The 23,216-nt window shown below is 37.2% G+C and overlaps 1 protein-coding gene across 18 annotated transcripts in view; it reads left to right on the top strand.

Moving 5' to 3' along the window:
* Positions 1-6,075: 6,075 nt before the first annotated feature.
* LOC131353922 (uncharacterized) overlaps positions 6,076-23,216 on the top strand; it is a 30,794-nt gene continuing 13,653 nt past the window's right edge. For 2 of the 18 annotated variants that reach the window (XM_058391041.1, XM_058391037.1), the window contains exons 1-10: positions 6,076-6,580; positions 13,220-13,306; positions 15,414-15,431; positions 16,330-16,386; positions 17,572-17,616; positions 18,104-18,154; positions 18,490-18,522; positions 20,323-20,400; positions 20,515-20,556; positions 21,782-21,838. In XM_058391041.1, the coding sequence (XP_058247024.1) occupies positions 6,491-6,580; positions 13,220-13,306; positions 15,414-15,431; positions 16,330-16,386; positions 17,572-17,616; positions 18,104-18,154; positions 18,490-18,522; positions 20,323-20,400; positions 20,515-20,556; positions 21,782-21,838 (558 nt within the window). In that variant the 5' untranslated portion in view covers positions 6,076-6,490. The remainder of the gene's footprint in view (positions 6,581-13,219; positions 13,307-15,413; positions 15,432-16,329; positions 16,387-17,571; positions 17,617-18,103; positions 18,155-18,489; positions 18,523-20,322; positions 20,401-20,514; positions 20,557-21,781; positions 21,839-23,216) is intronic. The other 16 variants (XM_058391040.1, XM_058391032.1, XM_058391043.1 and 13 more) reach the window with 11 other exon arrangements.

The raw sequence follows: 23,216 nt of genomic DNA, 5'->3' as shown, positions 1-23,216 counted from the left end.
TACATTATGAAATTTGTGGTGTACTGATGTTCACAATAGAGGCTGAAAAGGGTAGGGGATATTATTTGTGTGTTCTACACATCAAGCACTGATTAAGCTTAAGCCAGAATGTAATATGATTAATACACAAGTTAATACTCAATAGGTTTATATATTATATACGTAAACACATAAGACAGAACCTAATAATTTGAAGTAACACTGCAGCAGTCTCTATTCAATTACACGTAATCATTCTGTGTAAATATTATCAAACTAACTTGTGTAGTTATCCACGCATATTTAAAATGGTATGTCTGAGACGAAGCTGAATTTCATAAATAAATGCAGGGTATATATACACACACGCACACTTGCTGTACACAGAAATAAAACAATGTATACCCCATGACATCTAAGCTATGCAAGCTGATGGCACTGTAGTGTAAACAACTGCATGAAATGATGAAAATCAGAATGAAGGACAAAGATTTTATGCTCTGTGATAATGCTTACAAGTCACAAGTCATCTGCCTGTAGTCAACTTCTGTCAAATAAGAATGAATATTCCAGGCTACAACATATTTAAAGTACCTCAGTGCTCATATAGTCATCTAATTTTTGCAAAATCAGCACCTTTAGATACGAGTGAGATATTTTAGTGATCATGGCTCATGCTCAACAAAGTCTCTTACAAATCTGTAAATATAGTGCTAAAAGACCATCCAGCATATGCATATCACTTGTATGAATTCCCTTTAGTGTATGATCCCATAGAGTATGGGTATATGATATGAAGCCCCTTTAATCCACTGTCCTTTTTTTTTGTTTAATATATATAGTGATTTAGGAACATCACCATCCTTTCTCAAGCACACAATTTCTGTCACGCTCACTACACTTTTTAAATAACATTAAACATTACGTTAAAGTTGCTTTGTGAAAATGCCCTTTGTTACAAGCGCTATATAAATATAATAGAATTGAAATGAATTGAGAGCCTTTAAGACAGTTGCCAAGACAGAGTGGACCAAGGTCAGAGATGATCAGTTTAGTGTTCAGAGATATAAAGAAAAAACTGTGGCTTAAAGGATTCTGGCAGCTAAAATGTTCATGACCGCACAGAAAAAGACTGAACAAGTATGGCTTTCATTGTTAAAGCCCCTTAAAGAATATGGATTAGGTTTGCAAAATTGCTTCTGAACAAAGCAGAAAAGTTCTGGAGCAATAATCTTTGGACTGATGAGACCAAGGTGGAGATGTTTGGTCTTCATTGCACAGCGCCATGTTTGGCAAAAATCAAATGCAGCTTATCACCACCTCATATTAACTGTCGAGTATTGTGGCAGATCATTTGGGTTTGTTTTCAGCCACAGTACCTGAGAAAGTTGAAACAAGTTGAGTCATTGAAACAACGATAAACTTCCATCTGTCCAGCAGTTTAGGCTGCGCCAAAATGAGGTCATTTTCTTTTACATCACGTGGATGGCCGGGTGCATGTGCTTCGCTTACCTGGAGAACACATGGCTCCAGGATGCACTATGGGAAGAAGGCAAGCTAATGGAGGCAGTGTCATGCTTTGGGCAATGTTCTGCTGGGAAACCTTGGTTCCTGCCATCCATGTGGCTGTTACTTTGACACGTACCACCTACCTAAGCATTGTTGCAGACCATGTACTGTACACTCTTTCATGGAAACGGTATTCCCTGATGGCTGTGGTCTCTTTCAGCAGGAAAATGCACCGTGCCACAAAGCAAAAATGGTTCAGGAATGGTTTGATGAGCACAACAACCAGTTTGAGGTGTTGACTTGTCCTCCAAATTCCCCAGATATGGATAAACAAGTCCGATCCATGGAGGCCCCACCTGACTTAAAGGATCTGCTGCTAACATCTTGGTGCCAGATACCACAGCATACCTTCAGGGATCTAGTGGAGTCCATGCCTCGACAGGGCTGTTTTGACAGCAAAAGGGGGACCAACACAATATTAGTCCATTCATAATGTATTCTTAATGTTATGCCTGATCGGTGTATGGTCAAAAAGTGCAATTTTGTAACCAAGATCTTGTGAGCTTATGAGCAACTTACTTGCAAGCAACTTATGAATATGAGCATCAGAGTGATTTCTATCTGTAGCAAGTAGAAATAGCCCTAAGTCATCTTTATGGTTTCTAAGTAGTACCATCCACAGTAATTCCATTGGTCTTCAAGCTATCTATGTGGGTTATAATCATCAGCAGTGTTTCCAGGTAATAAGGCTCCAACCAGAAGTATGGCATCAGGAAGGATCAGGATCAGGTGTCAGGATCACACACATAATACCTGAGCCAGGAGCAAGTCAAGCAGTACAAGCAAGGAGACGCAACCCTGCCATATTGAACATCAGAATGAAGTAAAAGTCTGATCTCTGTGACTTTTTGACTTTTGACTGCTGTTCTGATTATACAGAATGGTGCAAAGAAAAAATGAGTGAGTGACAGTTCTGTGTGTGGAAACACCTTACTGATAAGTGAGGTCAGAGGATAATGGACAAATTGGTTTGAGCGGCCAGGAAAGATATTGTAACGCATATAATCACTCTTTACAACCAGGTTGAACAGAAAAGCATCTCAGAGGTGGATGAGCTACAACAGCCAAAAAGCACACTGGTTTCCACTCTTGTCAGCCAAGAACAGAAATCTGAGGCTTACCTAAACTGGACAGTTTCTAGTCATTTTCCAGACTTCACATGTGCAGTTGGAGAATTTAACTCTGCCCACTTATTCAATTCACAAAATATGCAAAACTTGAGTACTTGTCCTAGTTTTTGTCCTTTCTTCACAGTTTTGGTGTTTGATGTTTGTAAACAACATGGCCAATCAATTCCAATGAGGTGGTGCTTTACTCAAAAAACTGTAACATCATGATTTTGCATGGATTTGCAAGAAACTTGAACTCTATATGCTGCACCCCTTGTCCCATTCAAGAACACTAACAGGAAGGCTGGTGTATAACTGGGGTGCTCTGCCCCCTGCTGTAGCCTTAATTATTCCAGACCTAAAAAGAGCTCCACTCTTTTATTCAAAGTAGGTGTTGCACATAATAAAAGACCATAAATTCAATCAGGTACTGCAGTGGATGTATGTCTTTAGCATTTTATAATTCTTTCATCATTTTACTGAGATACAACACAGGCATTATTTATGTTTATTGCTTACGTTATTAATGCCCTTTATTTTTTCGGTTATAAATGCCAGCCAGAAGGGGAATGTGAATTATGTGAGCTACTTGTTGAATTTGCATTGTACAGTATTACAAGGGAAAGTATTTTACATAAGCTATCAGAGGGTGAATGGTAATACAACCACCATGTGGGTTACACAGTGGCTTGTGTATATTCACACCTGTGAACTGTCTGTCCACCTTTCAACTCATATACAGCTTAAAACATCTGTTTTACCAAACTATCTGTAAAAAAAACTATATGTATACAAACTCTATCATACATCTATATCAATCTCTGCACCTTTATCTATCAAAAAAGCTATTTAGGCTGACTAAACAAATTCAATTCAATTTTATTTGTATTGCACTTTTAACAATGGGCATTGTCTCAAAGCAGCTTTACAGAACATAAGAAACAAAAGAAACAGTGCAAAAGTCCTAGATGTTAGACAAAATCATCCCTAGCAAGGAAGCCTGAGGCGACTGTGGCAAGGAAAAACTCCCTTAGATGGTTTGAAAAAGAAACCTTGAGAGGAACCAGACTTAAAAGGGACCCCATCCTCATTTGGGTGTCACCAGAGAGTGTGATTATGAACAATGTCCTTTCTACAGTCATGTACATTCAGTTGCAGTTGTGTGATGCAGATACAGAATATGTAGAATGTTATTGTGTGTATTAATTAGGAGGTTGTTGTCGTCCTCAAAGTCCACATAGGGTTGGCATCGTTGCTTTAAATAACCAGATCTGCACAAAGCAGTATCCAGCTGGAGCTGGAGCTGGATCTCTAGATGCTTCAGGATGGGTAGAAAAGGGGAAACAAGTGGAAAGGAATTAGCGTAGCTGCTGTTTATAATATTAGCAAGCACTAGATGATAATAGGCATTTAATTAAATGTACTGGAGTACAGGGTTATGGGATGTATGTATGTCTTTAATATTTGTTTGGTTTTCATCTTTTTAAAACCTATAAGTCACAAACATTAACAGGAAGGCTATTCCAGGTATCGGTAACAAAAACATTTATAACAATTTTCATATGTTACTGCTTGCATACACTGTAAAACATAACATCCCAATTACCTTATGTGAACTTATTTTTTCACTTTAACTCCAGTTGTCAGGACACATCTTGAATATTGAACTCAAGTTTTTCCTCCCTTCCATCCATCCATTCTCTACACCACATATCCCAGAAGTCTCAGAGAACAAGGAAGGGCACACTTTGAACAGGATGCCAGTCTATCACAGGGAACAATCACAAGCACACCTACCTGTTCACACACTATGGACAATTTAGAGATGCCAATCAGCCTACAACACGTCTTTGGACTGTGAGAGGAAATTGGAGTACCCAGAGCACATGGAGAACATGCACACATAGTGAAGGCATGAATCGAATCCCCATCCCCAGTGGTGTTAGGCAAACATGCTGAACACCAAGTCACTGTGCACCCCACTCGAGTTTATCAATATTCAAAAATTAAACATAACTAAGTCTTCACTATTTGTGAGTTGAAACAAAGGTTATCTTCAAGTTGAATTTCTGCAAGTTTTAAAGCAGCACCTGAACTTTCATTTCCAATTTTAACCATCTTGAAATGTCTTGTAGTGTATGAAAACCTGAACAAGAATACCAGAAAGAAAGAACACATAGACACATTCCTCTTTGGCTGCGTTGGTGCATCAAATAAAGAAATGTGTAAAAGGCCAATGTTATACATGTGGGTTTGACTGGTTTTTCTTTTACTTACTTTGCTTTGTTGCCCCTTTTTTATACTGAATAAAATAAATTTTTATATGAATAAAAACTGATTTACAGTTTTAATATTTGATATCTTTTCAGCATTTGAATTCCCAGTTCATACTGGCTGCCACCGTACACCACAATTACCTATAAATCTTTTCATTACGTTGCAATTTAGAAGCTTTAGGCTCAGCTCAACTTAAGCTTTAGAACTGAGGCCACAAAGCCTTTAATATCACCACATATACATTACAGCACTTTTCTTTGCATATCCCAATTGAGGAAGTTGGGGTTAGAATGTAGGGGGCAGTTATGATACAGGGCCCAAGGATGGCAGCTTTGCTTTAAGCAAAAATCTTTAGTTATTATGATTAGAGTCATCTCATTAAAATAGAAACCAGATGCTCCTTATATAATCTAACATATAAAATTCTGTGAAATACACACAGAAAAGCATTTTGTAAGGTAGCCTGTTTAGAAATGTTCCATAGTTTCAAATTTATAGCAATTAAAATGAACACTGTAGAACACAAGACAAGACAAATGCACCTGGTGAAGATGGAGTTTCAACAAATATGAAAGTATCAAATCCAGTCTCATTCATGTTGGGTCACAGTCTAGCTGGAGATACCAATGTCCAAGCTTACCGTCAGACTTGCTTAGTAATAGTGAAGCAATTTGCTGATTTAATAAAAAACCAGAATGTTTTCTCAATTGGTTCCAATTTACCACTAGATGTCAGGAGGCATCAGGGTGGGTCATCAGACAAAACCCTCACCTTCATTTTAATTGCTTTATCCAATGTCCTTCTAACGTTTAAGAGAGAGAGAGAGAGAGAGAGAGAGAGAGAGAGAGAGAGAGAGAAAGAAAAACGTGAATCTATATAACCTGCAGCAACCTGAGATGGGAGATGTTGGTAGGGTAAAATAAATAAGAACATTAAAAATACAACTTTAACTTTAATGCTCGCCATGTGCATGTGAAAAGCACGGTCTTTTTCATTTTTATTTTTTTTGTTGCCATGCTTTAATGTTATGTAAGTGACGGCCATGTGACATGGGAAGAGTAATGATAAGGTAGCTGTTTTTAGCACACGTATCAAAAGTAGTGAGGAGGGGGAGGGGGTGCTGGAGGGGTGTGTGGGACATAACCTCACCACGCTTTTCTGTTACAGAGGAAGGAAACTGACGAAACTGAACGTCGCAGACTCTACTGTAGCTTTATTCGGAGTTAAATGAACGGAGTGGGACGGGTCGGCTCGTGGGTACGATCATGTGGACGTGGTAGCTCGACTCTGTTGAAAGATCGTTTTAAACTTTAGGGTTTTTGCCTAATTATTCGTCGGTATTCATTTTTGACAATTACCTCCAGAAAAGGAAGCGTGCGCAGAGCGGATACACGCGCGTCTCTTCCGCACCGGAAACTCTCGAAAAGTTCTACATTTTTTTTGGGGAGCTTTTTCTTACACTTAAAGAATCTGTGTTTGGAAATGCGGCGGTTTTCATGAAGGACTACCTTTTTCCATTCTTAAACTGAGTATAAAGTGAAAACAACCGACGTCCGATGGCTTCTCAGGGGCCGGGACGCAAAAGAACTCCTAATAGAAACGCGGTTACTCCAGAGGAAGATGCCCTGAATGTTATAGCACGAGAGGTATGTATGTATGTATGTATTTATTTATTTAGGTTATAGTTTTAAAAATAACCCAGACACATACGACTGGTTGTATCTTGACTGCTTCTGTGGTCACTCAGGGGTTTGGGGTTTTTTTTTTTTTTTTTTTTTTTTTTTTTTTAGTACTCATGTTCTGCCCCCTAATTTAGTAGCACTCAATAATTTACAAGCCATTGGTATTTTTATTTTTTTTTTACTATCTTTATTTTGTTGGATTTATTGTACATAATAGTTATTCTTGTGTTAGTTTCTTGTGCGAGCTTGTGAGGATCCCCAGGCGGACACAGGTCAGCACAAAGCTGACATACAGCCACAGGTGTTGTGTAACAGATGGTAACACACATGCTGGGTTTACACAGTTTTACATAAAATACTCATTTCAGGTGTAGAGAAAGTACTGTACATGTTACACGATCTTAAACAGCACAGCTGACCGCCTAGTGTTTTATGTAGCACCATCCAGTTCAATTGTCCAGTTATTGTGGAAAGGCCATTCTTGATTTAGGCCTGGCTTATATGATCTTGTATTACTGATAGCATAATAAATGTATTTGTTATTGATATTGCATATGGGTATTATGCCGGTGTTTCTTGAACACTGAATGAATCCACTGTATGAAAATGGTAAATATATTTAGCCCAATATATTTATAAATGAATGTACAAGGAAAAATTATGCCAAGATGTCTGTTCAGATGTTGATCATGTCACCCAACTTACCATATAAAACTAAACCCTGCATGTACATCTTACTCTTTGAGCTATGCACTGCATGTGCTCTTGGTGACCAACGATAATGTTGTATCGGTCATGCTGTTTTGGACTCCTGGCCTTCTGCATTTGAACTTGTGAGTTCTTGACAGTTGGGCAGTGCTTCTCTGTTGCACCACTTTTTTAGTGTTGCATGCATACACACACACACACACACACACACGCATGCATGCATGCATGTGCACACAGTATCACCAGACTAAAACAACACACAGACATAGTTATGGTACCATTCAGAAACAAACTATCCCATACATTTCATTTCATTTATTTAAAAATAGCATATTAATGATTACTACATAATATATTAGGGTACTACATTACATCAGTCCGATAGAGTATATCTTGTATAGGGTATTGCTTGCAGTCTAGCTTGGTTCTAATGTTGTCTACAACCCCTTCATACACCATTTGCTAAAATCTATGTTTGAATGTTTACCCAAAGTAGTCTAGAGTAAAGAGGTGTGTGTGTAGTTTTGGATTTCAGAAAGTCTTGATAGTAGGACAGGATAAGAAATGTTACTAAAGGTTCCACACAATTTTAATGTGACTGAAATGTGTTTGGTAGGATAGGTTGAGACCAGGGCTGCCATTAAGTGCTTGGAGTCCAACACTGATTCTGTAACAAGAGTTGTAAAAATAGAAGGCCCTTACCCTGTCAGCTGTCAGCACTGGCAGCTGTGATATGAGGCTCAGCGCGAGGCCTAGAATTTCTACATAACATTTACATTTTTAGGGTCATATGTATATCCCATTTTGACCATTTTGCAAAAATGAAACACTTTAAAGATTCAATTTAATTAAAGACTGTAATTACAGAAGCAATTAACAAACATCTAAGAGTGTCACTTTTCAGGGAACCCCAGCTGAAATGCTGCCAAGGCTTGTATCCAGGATCGTGGTTGTTATTTTCAGCAAAATTGAGACTCTACTCTAAATAAAACAAATCTGAAGTGGTGATAAACATTTATATCAGGTTCTACTGTTTAGTCTAAGTTGGAGGGCTTTTATCGTGCTAAAAGATGATGTAAGTTTGAATGCCGTAGTGAAGTCAAAGCTATCCGTGTGGATCTCGCTGAAAATGTCCAAATAAGGATAATCAGCAGCAGCTAATTTTCCAGTCAAAGAAGAAAGCAACAACTAAACACATAGCAGCACCGAATAACACTAATAGTTTACATTCTTCAGCAATTTGTTCAACCAGCTGTTTCAGTTGATCTGCTCTGCATTTGTGAGGTTTCCCTGACTGATGTTTGCTTTCCATGAATTTGCCACTATTTAAGAGAACTATTTCTATGTCTCTGACCTGTCTGTGTCCTCATTTGCCCAAGAATCACAGATGGACTGCATGTGCAATATAAAGTTATCTAAATTATTAAACATGTTCTTTTTAATGGAAATAAATTAATGAAGTTGCAATTATGGGGAAAAATACTTTTCAGAGCCATAGAGGATTTACAGAATTTTATAGATTCTAACTCAAAATAATCTTTTCTTTTTTCTTTGATAATTATTTCAGGATAAAAATCTTGAGCATTACACCTTCACTTGTCCTAGTGTTAATTTTTTTTTACTGCTGTTAAGCCATCTCTCTCTCTCTCACACACACACACACACACACACACATACACTCTAAGTGAACAATTAAACCATACCCCCAAAGATAATACCTAGTGCATTTTACCTGATAATCAATACTGTGGTGAATCCAGTTCAGTTCTTCGATGTCCTAACCTGTACTAGAGAGCGTGGCCTGCCACCAAAGGAGCGTCAAAGAAGCCGCACATGTACAGTTAAGGCTAAAAGTGTATACAGACATAGGCTACAGACATTCAGACTCGCAGCTCCATGACTGCCACACAGTTCTTCTGTTAGGATAACTAGGAATCTGCTTTATTTCCATTTAAAAAATAATGCAATTAAAAAATAGATAAGTAAGCTTTTCAGTGGGTCAGAGGTTTACATACATACATACATACATACAGTATTTTCTGGTGTTTCCTTTTTAATTTCTTAACCATGAATCACTCTCTTGTTGTGGCATTCCACCAGCTTCCCACAATGCCATTTTCGCCGGTTTCCTCCTGACAGACCTGGTGGTCAAGTTGTTAGTCCTCCTTGCTCAGATGTTTTTCAGTTCAGTCCACAAGTTGTGTGTGGAATTTAGGCCACTCTACTACGTTCACTTTGTTGTCTTCAAGCCATTTCCTTACAATATTTTATTTAGTATTTCTTTTTGCTTAGGATCCTTGCCTTGCTGGAAGACCCAGTTCAGTTTTAGCTTTCTGCTTATGTCTTGCTTCAGTATTTCTAAACTGAAATAGCCCCACAACATAATTTTCAGGCATCACATTTGGGATGGTGTTCTTAAGTTTGAAAGCCTCACCCTTTTTCCTCCACACAGAATGCATTATCATTATTATTTTTTTTTTTTATTAGTATTATTATTATAGCCAAACAGTTCAACTTCACTCTGGCTTCATGCTGGTCTTGGAGCACAGGCTTCTTGCACAACACCCTTTGCCATGAAAGACTCTTAATGTGAGCATACACACTTTGGTAAATGATGCCTCCAACTGATTCACCAGATTCTTTCTTGTTGTCTCTTTGTTCGTTCATCCCTGGAAGTTGGTTTGTGCCTCCTTTGTGAATGATACAGCATACAATCGTTCGTACACAAGCTAGTAGTGCCTTCCATTAGGCCTCTTTTATCAAGCTTGATAGGAGTGGATTTATTTGTAAATCACTATTGCTATTTATGAAAAGTTTAATATGACATTTGTATCCTTCTCCTGAGTGCGTGAAAATCTGCACAGTAAAAGACTAACCAGAGTATACCTTGATTGATTGGCTTTACATATCATTTGTAAGAATTACTGCACTTTTATATACTGGTTCTGGTGTCAAGTTTAAACTACTTATTTATTTATGTTTACAGCATTTAGCAAACACCCTTATCAAGAGTGATGTATAAAAGTGCTTTGAGGTCTCAATCAAAAACACATCCTTATGCTAGTTCACCAAGTCAGGGACTAAGAGCATCATTGAGAATATTTCATAAAACCAGTCACTCCATATTATTACAAATCGTTAAAGGATATAAAAAAAAAGTACAAACCCATAAATTAAGACAAATATGAATAGTCATTTAATTATGACAAAAGATTGGCGCTCTTGAATGGTCTGTTCTGTCGTAAATACATGGCGCACTTGGAAGAAAATTGTGTGTATGTGCATGTAATATATATATCGCCTTTTAATTGCCAGGCCTGGCAATTAAAAGGCGATTGCCATTTATCAACATAAAATAATAACATAATTCATTTATTAATACATGAACACAGAGAAAAATTTTTTTTTGAGGAAATGGGGCAACACAAATGACCCAAACTTTTGGAAGCACACCTTTTTGCATTTATCAGAATATACTGTACAATGATGTTTGTAAGGAGTATAACATCACATTAATATTTCAAATAAAATTGTCTGTGTGTGGGTGAAAACGATATGTTTGAGTATTTAAATGGTGAATATATTATTGAAAATATAATAAGGACCAAATAGAGTTCATTGACGCATACTCTGTTTTGTGTGCATGTTTGTGCTTTAATGGTGATTCTGTATGTAACTGAGTTGGTCTTGAATGAGGTCTTTTCACATCAGCTCATTTTCTATGAATAGTACAGGAAGGGTGTGATAAATGACTCAGCTATCTAACTTCCTGTTATGGTAAAATGAGTTCACTAATTTGTTGTGTGTAGTTTCTTGGGGGTTTTTTTTAGCACAGTTTTGAAGAAAATCTATAAAGAAAAAGCATTGTCATGTTTTCATAGTGTTTTTTTTTTTTTTTTTTATGGCTCCAACTCTAGGTTGTGGAAGCATTATATTGTCGGTATTGTCCTTCTGTCTGTCCATCCACCTGTTTGAGATTCTCATGAGCATGATCTCTCATCATTATTAAACTGGCAAATGTACTGATTAGATTTTGGAATTGATCCACAAAGGGTCAAAGTCATAGCAAAGATTTGTTGTTGCACGCATTATTGTTATCCTTCGCCTGCTCCCTGTTAGGGGTCGCCACAGCGGATCACCTGATCCACACATTTTTGATGTGCTGGCACGGGTTTTACACCTCATACCCTTCCTGACTCAACCCTTCCATTTTATCTGGTCTTGGGAGTGGATCTTGCCACCAGGTGTCTGCATTGACTAAACAAGTCAGTGGCATCACCAACTTCCTCCACAGGACAAAGTGAGGGTCTTACAATCCACCGTTCAGTTAAGACTTATAAAGCAGAAATATAGAGGCTATACCACATAATGCAATCATCTCATGAGCAGTTGGAATCAGAAGGGCAGACTGGAATTCACAAAGAAATAAGATGATAGATAAAAGTTCTGGAACGGAGATGACCCTTTTTGGTACAGACCATCGACCCAGCCATCCAAAACATACAAGCTCATCGGTCAAGCATGGTGGTAGTAGTTTCATGGCTTAGGCTTATATAGCTGCTTCCGGGACGTTCTCACTAATCCGTATCGATGATGAAGCTGAGTGCGATATCAGCCGAATAAATTCAGATTACAGAAACATTTTGACTGACAATTTACTGAGAAATGCATCAAATTTAATTGGGAACATCATGCAGCAAGACAATGATTCAAAACACACTGTCAACTCAACACGACTTCATCAGGGGAAAATGTTTTAGACTGGACAAGTCGAGCAGCAGACCGTAACCCAACTGAGCAGCATTTCACTTCCTGAACTGAAGGGAGAACCTCCCCTGAAACACACAATATAAACAAAATACACAAACAAAGCATTAAAAAAAAAGAAGAAGCCAACAATTTGCTGAGATCAGTCAGTGGCAGGCTTGATGCAGTTATTGCAAGCAAGGGATATCACCCAGATGTGGATGAGGTTCCCTTCTGAGCCTGGTTACTCTCAAGGTTTCATCTCAAGGAGTTTTTCCTTGCCACAGTCGCCTCAGGCATGTTTATTAGGGATAAATGTTAGAGATAAATAGTAACTTAACTTTAAATAAAACAGTAATATTTATAATTCGCACATGGACAAAACTGTTGGTACCCTTCCAAACGAAAACTGACTAATGAAAATCAGAGACTGCTTTTGAGTTGTGGTTCAACAGGGATTGCCTCAAAAGTTTGTGCAACAAAATATTAAGTTAAGAATACCGTCAATACCGTTTCATGAGTTTTTTTTTTTTGTTGTTGTTTTTTTTAATATTTCTGTTGAAAAATGATGTCTGAGTTTCATTACTCAATTTTCAGTAACTTTTTATTAGTATTTTATAAGTTATTTCAGTGACCATTGTGGGGGTTTTTTTCCTTAAAGGAAGGGTACCAACAATTTTGTCCACGTTTGTATGTTTCTATACTTCTGTTAAGCTGATTTGAGACAACATCCATTGTTAAAAGCGATATACAAAAACATTGAATTGATTTGAATTGACTCTGCAACCAAATATTAAGTGTTATTTACATTCATATACTTAAAGTCTAATCTGTATGTTGTAAGGAAATAAAAGATGAAAATTAAAACTCTTGTCTCATATGCTGTATAGCACAAACAATTAAACTGACCTTCCCGACCAAATTTCTTAGGGAACTGTGTAAACGTTGAATATCAGGTTTTAATTCTAATAAATCATTTTATTGTATTTATTTTTTTGTAGTTTTCTCTAGATTTTATTTTCACAGAATTGCAAAATTATGTATGTAAGAATATGAAAATTCATACAGCTTTTTTAAAAAAAATTTTGGTTTTGTTTTAAGGTGTTAAGTGTTGACTGATTATAATAAATCAATTTCTCTTTCCTTCAGGCTGAGGCCCGACTTGCAGCCAAGAGGGCCGCCAGGGCAGAGGCCCGTGAGATCCGCATGAAGGAGCTGGAGAGACAACAAAAAGAGGTGAGGACGGGTTTATAATGAATAATTATATACATATAATTATAACTCATGCAATCAGCAATGTAATATTCACTTACCGTTAATTTTCAATTATAATTCATTTTAAAGTTTTAATGTGAGTATTGCATTTTTGTATTTCTGAGGATGAGACAGATAATGCTTTGACATTTGGCATCTCTGAGAAGTAACTCAGCTCAGAACAGAATAGCACAAAGAGCACAGCATTGTTGGATCATTGAAATAAAAGCCAACAAAAAGCAAAAGGAAAAAAAAAGCTTTATTTGTATGAGATACAATTCTTCTCCCATGTCAACCCAGCTAGTTTGTATCAGATCAGAAGTACTGTTTAATTTTCAGTTTTAAATATCAGTCTTAGCCTAGAACAAGTTTCAAGTAATTTGGAGACCATGATACAGCCAACCTTTGGAATTTGGGGGACTTGACATGGACTGGCCATATGGCAAACCGCTCAATTCATTTCAGTTTATTTCTAGGGCACGCTTAAATCGGCTGAAGCTGACCAAAGTGCTGTATAGCCGAGAGGAATTGAGATTAAAAAGGCACATCAACATTACAGTAAAAGACAGGGTGACAAAAAACAAGACACACTAAAAGATAATAAAATAAACAAGGCGTAAATGACGTAAATGGACACATGACGTAAAATACTATGGGACACGGTCGTATGCCAAGGAGAAAAAAATTGTTGACATTTTAAAATCCAGTGTATAGATGTCACATCTGACATACAGTCTCCTATTCTTGTACCAGAAAGAAGTCTAGCGGCAGCATTTTGAATAAGTTGCTGATGACCTTTGGTTTTCTGGTTCTCAGTGGAGCTGTAGAGTTAAGGATATCTGTGCAAGTGGAATTGAATATGTCAACTAACTCCTCCAGATTCTTGCAGGAAGTGGAGGAGTCAGTATTCTAGCAAGAAGTTTTAGAAAACAGTCTAGAGGTAGAGGGTTTATATGTCCGGAATAATAGCTGAGGATTGTCATTTTGTGAATGATCATGGTAATGTGGAGTCAGAACAAAACTGGTCTCTGGAAATCACCAAGAAGCAGCAATAATAATAACTGCACCACAAAGGAAAAAAGTTTTTTTAACTCACAAGCCAATCTGTAATCCCCCCCCCACTGCAGATGTGTAGTCTCGCCAGTAGTATGCTGGGCCCTGGCTCGTAGACTAGGAGTATATTTGGAAGAAATCCATGCATCTGAGCTCTAGGGAACAGCAGGAAATATTTGCTGAGAATATTTGCCTAACAGGATAGCTTTTTTTAAATAATAGTTTTCTTCTTGCCAGTCTTCCATAATGCTCTGCTTTGTTATGCTGCATGGTCCTGTGAGTAGCTTCTCCCATCATAGCTGTAGATTTCACTGGACCCTTAAGCGCTATATGAAATAACAGGTGGAGGCATTATGTTTTTAGATTGTTGTTGTCCATCATCCATCCCTCTTAAATGTCTATTTGAGATCCAGGGGTTATTGGGTTTGCCAGTTTGTGTCCGTTTAAAATCTCCCAAGATCTTTGTATGGGTCTTGGGTTTGATTTTGACATTTAGTTGGGCTGGAAATGTGGATGTTTCATCCACCCCTGCGTCATCCCTGGTCTGTGACATTAGCTCTTCTATGTGTGTCTCACTGTTGATGTGAAACACACCTGTACAACAAAGGTACTTATAAAACCCCTCAAATGAGCTGCTAGACTTTATTCTGGATGATTGTATGTTGTTGCCTATTATGTTACTTTCATAATGTTGCAGAAGGTTGAGAGATTATTACGTTTGAATTATGCAACAGGCATAATATAGCAAATTTTGCGTGTCTGTCTGCCCTACCAAATCTTGCGGTCAATGCTGTAGACTGGTCAGGTAAACTAAAGTCATCCTATAAAGGTTTGTGTCATTTTGAATATAACTTACAATTTTTAGACTCATTTCAAAATTTTTGTCTAATATTAATGTTTCTGTGTAAACCAAGTGCTTCTTATGGGAAAGTGTCAATGTTTTTTTTTTTCCCCCTCCGTCTCCTGTTGTTTTGGCTTTCCTGCTCACCTTCCAATCCTGCTTTTCTGATGTTCCTTCTGTCCATCTGTGCTGTAGATATATCAGGTCCAGAAGGTAGGACCCTTGCTTGTCCATATGGTCCAACTCCAGATATACTGGCACACTTTTTTGGAAATGAGGATATGCTCCAAACATTTAGCTAGTGCCAGAAGTAATTTTAATAGAACATTTGGATCTTTGTGTGTTTACATAATCTGTTGCGTATACCCTTACAAGGTGCCAATACATCTGAAGTTGACTGTAGATGTGCATCTACAACATGGTTTTGATATTTGCCTAGTTTAATCTGTGCATACTCTATAAATATTACAGCTACAGTCATGGGGGGGGGATACACCGTCCTGCAATTATGTTTTCAAAATGTTTTTATTTATCAAGGCCTAAATAACAATCATGTGTTCCTCACAATCTTCTACTAACAGACAGATCATCTCAGGAGACAAAAAACCCAGGACAGATTTCAATTTTTTTTCTCCAAAAAGTAAACCATCATTTAAAAATTAGAAGGTGAAAAAAATAAATGCACCCTATAATTCAGTACCATGTACAAAACACCTTTAACAACAGTAACTTGAAATAAACAAAATTGAAATTTTGGTCCAATCTTCTTTACAACTTTAAAGTCAAGTGGCTTTATTGTTATGAAACTATGTTCATACAATCAGCAATTCGCCCAATGACTGCTTATTCAAATATGTTGCCTTTTTTGTGGTCATCTATGGTTAATTGGTTGTTTATAGAAGTTAGTGAGGACCACACAATTGTTATTTAGGCCATGATGAATAAAAACCTAGAACTGGAGGAAGGTGTATCTTCTTTTTCTCATGAATGTAAGTATACACAGCTTCGAAAGCCTTCAGTTTGTATTCAAAACAGTTTTTTTCTCCTTCCTCAATGTTTTTTTCCTCTCTTTTTGTTCTGTCCTTTATTTCCATATGCAATCTTTCCTCAGAAATACTACGGACTGGAAAACCTGGACAACAAATGGGGGGACATTGAACAGTGGATGGTATTGCTAGATTTTGTTTGTGTGGAGATCATCTCTGGGGTTGAATTTCTCTGTCTTTTTTTAAATAGAATTGTGCTTATATATATATACATATATACACAATTCTAAAATGATAGCAGTTATTTTAGATTTTATAGATCCATTACCAAAGTCTTGTTTTATTAGTTTGCAAATCCATACAACAGTGTACCAGTTGTAGTATTGTAGTCTATTTGTAATGACTGATAGGAGTAAAAAGAAAAATGTCTAGAGGAGGGTATTTATATCATATGTTAACGATTCGGAGCTAACTGTTTAATCAGCTATTAAAAATAACTAAATAAATAAGTATATGGTGTGAAAATGGGACATTGTTAACAGCTACTGTTATTATACTCCTGTTTAATTGACATTACTTTTAATGTTGTAAAGTCAGGTCCATAAATATTTTTGGTGTCTACCACAGTAATATATTGTAGAGCATATTTGTGCCACTACTCCATTTAAGGGATTAAAGCAACTGGACAATTGCAAAACTGAAGGCACAATTTACAAGTAGGAAGTGAGGACAGCTGCAGTAAAAGGCTATGAAGCATCACCAGGGAAGAAATCCAACATCTGGAGATGTCTTTGTGTTCCAGACTTCAGCCATTCTTTTACCTCAGAGGATTTTCAACCACGTACCGAAATAATTCAATTTATGATCGTTAGTTTGATCAGTTACAGTCACTAAAGAGGGTGACCACGGATAAAAAAGAGCTGTAAGTCCTACACTGTTCACCTGATCCTGATTAAACACCCAGTTTAGAGATGAAAGTCTGTTTGAGTTTGAACTGAAGATAGATAGATAGATAGATAGATAGATAGATAGATAGATAGATAGATAGATAGATACTTTACTCATCCTAAAAGGAAATTTACAGCTTCCAGCAGTATCCACAAGCACAGGTAATAGATAAAATAAGAAGGAATATGACAAAAAAATACTAAAATACCCGAATATAAGGGTACAAAAATATAACAAAAAATATTACACAATTTAACAAAATATAGCAAAAAAAATACTAAATACAGAGATTTAGGGAATAAATATTAATAATAAAAATAAAAATAAAAATTGGGTTGAATTTGGTTCCCTTTCTCTTTGCATTTCCTTTACTCTTTGCTTTTCTCTCTCTATTCTTTCCCCTTTTTTGGTCCTAACAGGAGGACAGTGAGCGGTATACACGCCACTCACAGAGACATGTTTCGGTTTGTATATTTTTCTCTTCTGTTTCCTCGCCTGCTGATCCTTAATTATGCTTTCTGTCCTTTTTATGTTTACCTGGCTCTTTTTTTTTTTTTATAGCAGACTGGCGAATTCTTTTGGATGCTTTATAGAACATAAGCAAGCCTTACTGCAGCAGCACAAACTATACAAATACTATTTGTTTGAATAAATCTGTCATGTGAGGTGTCATATGGGTTTCTAATCATTATGGAAAACATTAGGCGCCTGTTCTCATGACACATCATGCAGATTTTGGCATCATAAACATTTTACATGGACATGAGTGCATGAACTCAGAGGGTCTGCCAATACCATTCAGTAGATCTATGGATTAATCGCTCTTGATGATATTCATTTTTTACCTAGCTGTGATGCAGCCTGCACTGCACAGCCATATTATATGCAAAAAAAACACAGAATATTGGATTAGAGTTGTCTAATTATTTTTTGACCTGCATATCTTTACAGGTGTCAGATGATGAAGAATGTATGTCGTTGGGGAGCAGGAGCAATGTACGGGTAAGTGGACAGTATTATTTATTTATTTATTTTAAATAACACGGGTACACTGTCTAGATGGTTCAGCTTCCACTGCAAGTGTTAAATTCACAGCCACCTGTATCACACCAGCCACAGAGGTGTGCATTGCCATTCTGCCCTGCCAGATGGAAATATCATCATATGAATGGAGTGACACCTTTGTTAGAAATTCGTGTGAACAAAATGTTTAAAAATATGAGCATGGTCGTTTTCTTCATGTTACGGACCTGTGGTTTTTGTGAGGATTGTATTATGATTTATTGTTTGATGGTTGAATGTTGAGCCATAAAAGCTGGTCCTGTTTCTGTGTATAGTTGGATTTGGATTCAGTTGGTGCACAGACTGGGGTAAGAATTATGCGAATGCTGTTTGTATGAGAATGAGGATTTTATTAGTAATTTACTAACCGCCTGATGTAAATCAATGGTTCTCAATTTCAGCCCGTCCTATTTTCCCTTAACCTACTAGAACACATCTGTTATAACTAAACAGCTCAATTCCAGGTCTTAAATTAACATCAGTGTCTTCAGAAAAGCTAAGCACTCCTGGGTTACAGTGTGGTAGTGACTTTAGCTGCATGGTTAAATATTCAACAAGTTGCATGGTTGAACAAAAGTGAACATTTTATAGAACGAGGGAATTGGTATTTTTCGTAAATTTCCCATTGGGATGAATAAAGTGTCTGTCTGTCTGGTTTCTTTTGTGTTTCTTCTTTGTGTTGTGCCTTGTTTTTTGTTCTTTCTTAGTAAGCTGTATAATATAAGCAGGTTTTTACTTGGTACTTTAGCTAGTGCTATGAGGAAGACTACACAGTTGTAACTTTAAAACATTAGCATTGATCAGGTCTGGCAAATGACCATCACGTATAGACACACATACATGAACATTGTTTTTGAATAATATAGTAAAACTTTGGACTTTATTTGTAGTTCTACTAAAACACATCCTGAGGAGATTGGAAAAGAGAGTACCCCTTTCTTCAGTTCTGTGTTTTTGAATAATAATGGTGTGGTCTAACAATTTTAGGTGACAAAAACCACAATGATTATACTAATTTATCCAGCATTCAGAAAGCAGGTCGGAAAAATAAAGTTCACCTTATAGTTCAATAAGTTAGAACCACTTTTAGCAACAATAACTTGAAGTACATGTTTTCTGTAGCAGTTTATCAGTCTTTCATGCTGTTTTGGCCCTTGCTTCTTTACAACATTGCTTCAGTTCATTGATGTTTGAGGGCATCATTTATGCACAGCTCTCTGAAGATCCCATAACAGCATCTCACTGGGGTTGAGGAATGGACTACGACTTGGCCAATCCAATCCTTGACCTGATCCAGTTTTGGCCCAGCTTAAACTGCCAGACATTTGTCTCTATAACATTCTTGTACAAAGAGGTATAAAGTTTCCCAGGTCCTGTAGCTACATATAAGCCCAAGTCCTCACCCCTCCAGCACAGTGCTTGACAGTTGGTATGAGCTGTTTTTGTTGATTTGCTGTTTATATTATCTCTTAGCAGTAAACAGACCTTGGGCTTAATCTGCTGGGACACAGAGTTTCCACTTGTCTTGAAGGTTCTTCATTTGTACACAGTAATTCTCATTGTTCATTGGTGCATTTCAAATTGTTTGTTGATGGCCTTATAACCCGCCCCAGATTGATGAATAATAGTTGCTTCTCTCAGCTCATGGCTGATGTCCGTTCTCCCTGACATGACACTTGAGTGCTCCAGAACACCAAAAGGACAAAAGTTCTTGATGATTACCTAATCCTGACTGCTAATTCCTCTCTTAATGATTGTGGAAGTGGGGTGTACTTACATTTTCACACCTGTATTTTAATGTTGGTTTAATTTGGGGGGACAAATAGCTACATATAGAAATCTGTTGTAATTGTTTTGTTTTATTAAAGGTGGTAAGAACCACACGATTGTTGTTTAGTACTTAAGTATTCTTTTACTTTCCGTTTCTCATAAATGTACCTTTTAAGCTGCATGTGTTCCTTGCGATTTAATGTTTGACTTGCAGTGCCCTTGACATATTAAACCAGGTCTTAAACACTAAATGGTTTCAGTGTAACCTGAATTCAGCAACAGTTTGCCATATTCTAATATTTTTCTTGTTTTTTCCCCCAACAATCAATCCCACGTAGTTATCCCATACATCTACGTTTAATTCTCACAAGAACACAAAGAAGAAGAAAAAGAAGACGAAGAACTCTTCTGATATTGTATGTTAGCCACACTGGAGAGTCTCAAAGATTTTTAAGCATATAGTTGCCTTTAACAGTGCAAAAGGCATTAATGTTGCATGTTCCTTTGTACCATTATTTTTCCCCCAACAGAGTAACGGCTACGACAATGATTACAGAACGAATTCCAGTCGGGTTAGTATCACCACTAACCATGTGCTGGAAGGTCTTTTGTATGTTGGAGAATACCACACTGTTATTTAAGTCATTTTTAGCATGATAAATGCTAATGCATTGATAAATGCATTTTGCAGGAGTGTTTCCATCAAGCATGAACTCACATTCAGAAATTCCTTCACTAGGAGATGCTAATAAAAATTAGTTGATGATTCTGTTAACTAAACTGTAGTGAGATACATGGGTTGGCTCAAAGGAAAGCTAATAACCATGCATGTTGTGTGACAGATGATACTAGTAGTTTAAACCTGTCTGTGTCGGGCTCTAACACTTGACTCGTTGTCATGTGCCTCGGTAGTATTCAGCTTCTCTGTGGTGTTGCATTAACATCAGTTAGAAAAGCTGCATTTTGTGCATGTTGACTTTCCTCCTATGGACACTAAGATCACCTATGTTTTAGTAAGGAATACTAATACACGTGCCCATTTATGCAGTTATCTAATCAGCCAAAGATATAGCAGCAGCACCATGTATACTATACTGCAGATAAAGGTCATGCGGATACATACATTAACTAAAGCTCTTGACCTGTATCTTAATGATTGTATGCATTGTGCTATTACAATGTGATTGGCTAATTGAATAACTGCAGAAATGAACAACTGTACAGGAGCTAAAATGGATGGTGTACATCAAGCCTTCTTGCTTCACCGGTTTTCACACAATGTTTGAGTAATTGCTATGAAAATCCAGTGGAATCATGCAGCACTTGGCTTTTATGTCTGCATTGTTGAAAATGAAAAGGAAACACATGATCTCGTCAAAGCAGCTGTATTTGTCCTTACCAGACATAAAGAGACATAAAGAAATATATTATACATGTAGCTCACAGGTACAGTTTGTAAAAACTATAATGATTATTTATATTAGTATTATTATCTATCAAAAATACTTTCAAAACTAATTAATCTTAACTACCAATTATGTGTAATGTCTTACCTGGCAGCATGGTGGCACAGTGGTTTGTGTTGCCATCTTGCAGCTCTGATTCAACGATTCAGTTTTGCATCTTCTCTCTGTGTCTGTGTTGGTTTCCTCCCGGTTCCGTACATGCTAGGACATGCATTGGCTGCACTAAACGTGAATGAGAGTGCATAAGTTGACAATAACTTGTACAATAAGAGTGTATTTGTGTATGTTATCTTTCTGTTCACTCTGTCATGTTTCTTTCATGCTTATTTAGGGATCTTTATATGAAAGCAGTCTCTGCAGTAGCTCTCTGCGCTCCAATACTCGTACTGTAAGAAAGATGTCTGATGTTTTCATTTACTTGTGTGGAAACTAACAGTGCATGCTTTGCTAAAACATCATTATTTTGCATCCAGTGACATTATGTAAGGAATTAAACTCTTGGGGGCATGCATTTTGTAGGAAAATTATCCACAATGGGGTGACGTGATATGGCCTCACCAGAGGTCAACAGAGTTATCATTTCATCACGTGTTATTTCTCTTAGACCGTTGTGATTGGTCAATGATTACAATGACTTATTACCCATTTATTGTTATATGTATTGCATTATTGCTTGTCTGCAAAACCATTTTATTGTATCGTCACCTATGGCTGCTATAAACAGCTGTTCACGCACCAGACACTTTTTTAAATGTTCCTCTTAAAGTTGATAGAACAAAAACAGAGAAATACACCCAGTTCTTGGTCATGAAGATTCTCTCATGGCAGAAATCTTACTGTTACAAGATGAGACTCCTTCAGTGGTACTCTTTGAACAGAATGGTACACTCTTAAGTGGTTCCTAAGAGAAAGCTTCACAATATCAATGTTAATTTCTTAACTTCTGTAAGAGCTGTCCTCTCACTTAAATTAAAGGCACCTTCTGATTTGAGAATTCACGAGTACTATATTCACCATAACATAATTCAGCGTTCAAAAGTTTGTGGACACCTGAACGTCTCACTGATACATGGTTTTCCCCCTAATGGTTGTACTCACAAGAGTCTAGAATGTCTTTATAGCATTCCTTCACTGGAACTAAGAGAGTCAACAGTGTTCCAGTATGACCATGACCCTGTGCACTAAGCCCCTGAACTCCACAAAGACACAGTGTTGTAACAATGTGGTTAAGGCATTAGACTACTGCTCGGAAGACTGTGTATTTGAATCCCAGCACCAGCAAACTGCCACGGCCTTTGAGCAAGGCTTTTAGCCCTCAGTTGCTCAGTTGAATAATTGTGCTGGATAAAGGTGCCTGCGAAATTGCCATAAAAAATTAAATGGTGGGTTAAGCTTGGAGTGGAGGAACTGGAGTGTCCCGCACAGAATCTTGACTCTGACCCACTGAACAGTTGGAATGAACTGGAACACCGACTGAACCCCAGACCTCCTCACTCTTACATCATCAGTATCTGATGTCACTAATTCTCTTGTATCTGATTGATCACTAATCCCCACAGACACACTCCAACATCTAGTGGAAAGAAGAATGGAGCTCATTATACCAGTGAAGGGAATAAATTTGGAATGAGATGTTAAACGTGGACATGTGGATGTGATGGTCGGGGTGCATAAACTACATGTGCATGCATTGTTGCGGTTGTCATTTTTAAAACTTTTTTAATCAGTTTAGTCCATTAACTTGTTTAGTACTTTTTGAATGTTTG

The sequence above is a fragment of the Hemibagrus wyckioides genome, linkage group LG06, assembly GCF_019097595.1.
Source record: "Hemibagrus wyckioides isolate EC202008001 linkage group LG06, SWU_Hwy_1.0, whole genome shotgun sequence".
NCBI classification, from domain to species: domain Eukaryota; kingdom Metazoa; phylum Chordata; class Actinopteri; order Siluriformes; family Bagridae; genus Hemibagrus; species Hemibagrus wyckioides.
This window is presented reverse-complemented; position numbering and strand designations above follow the sequence as displayed.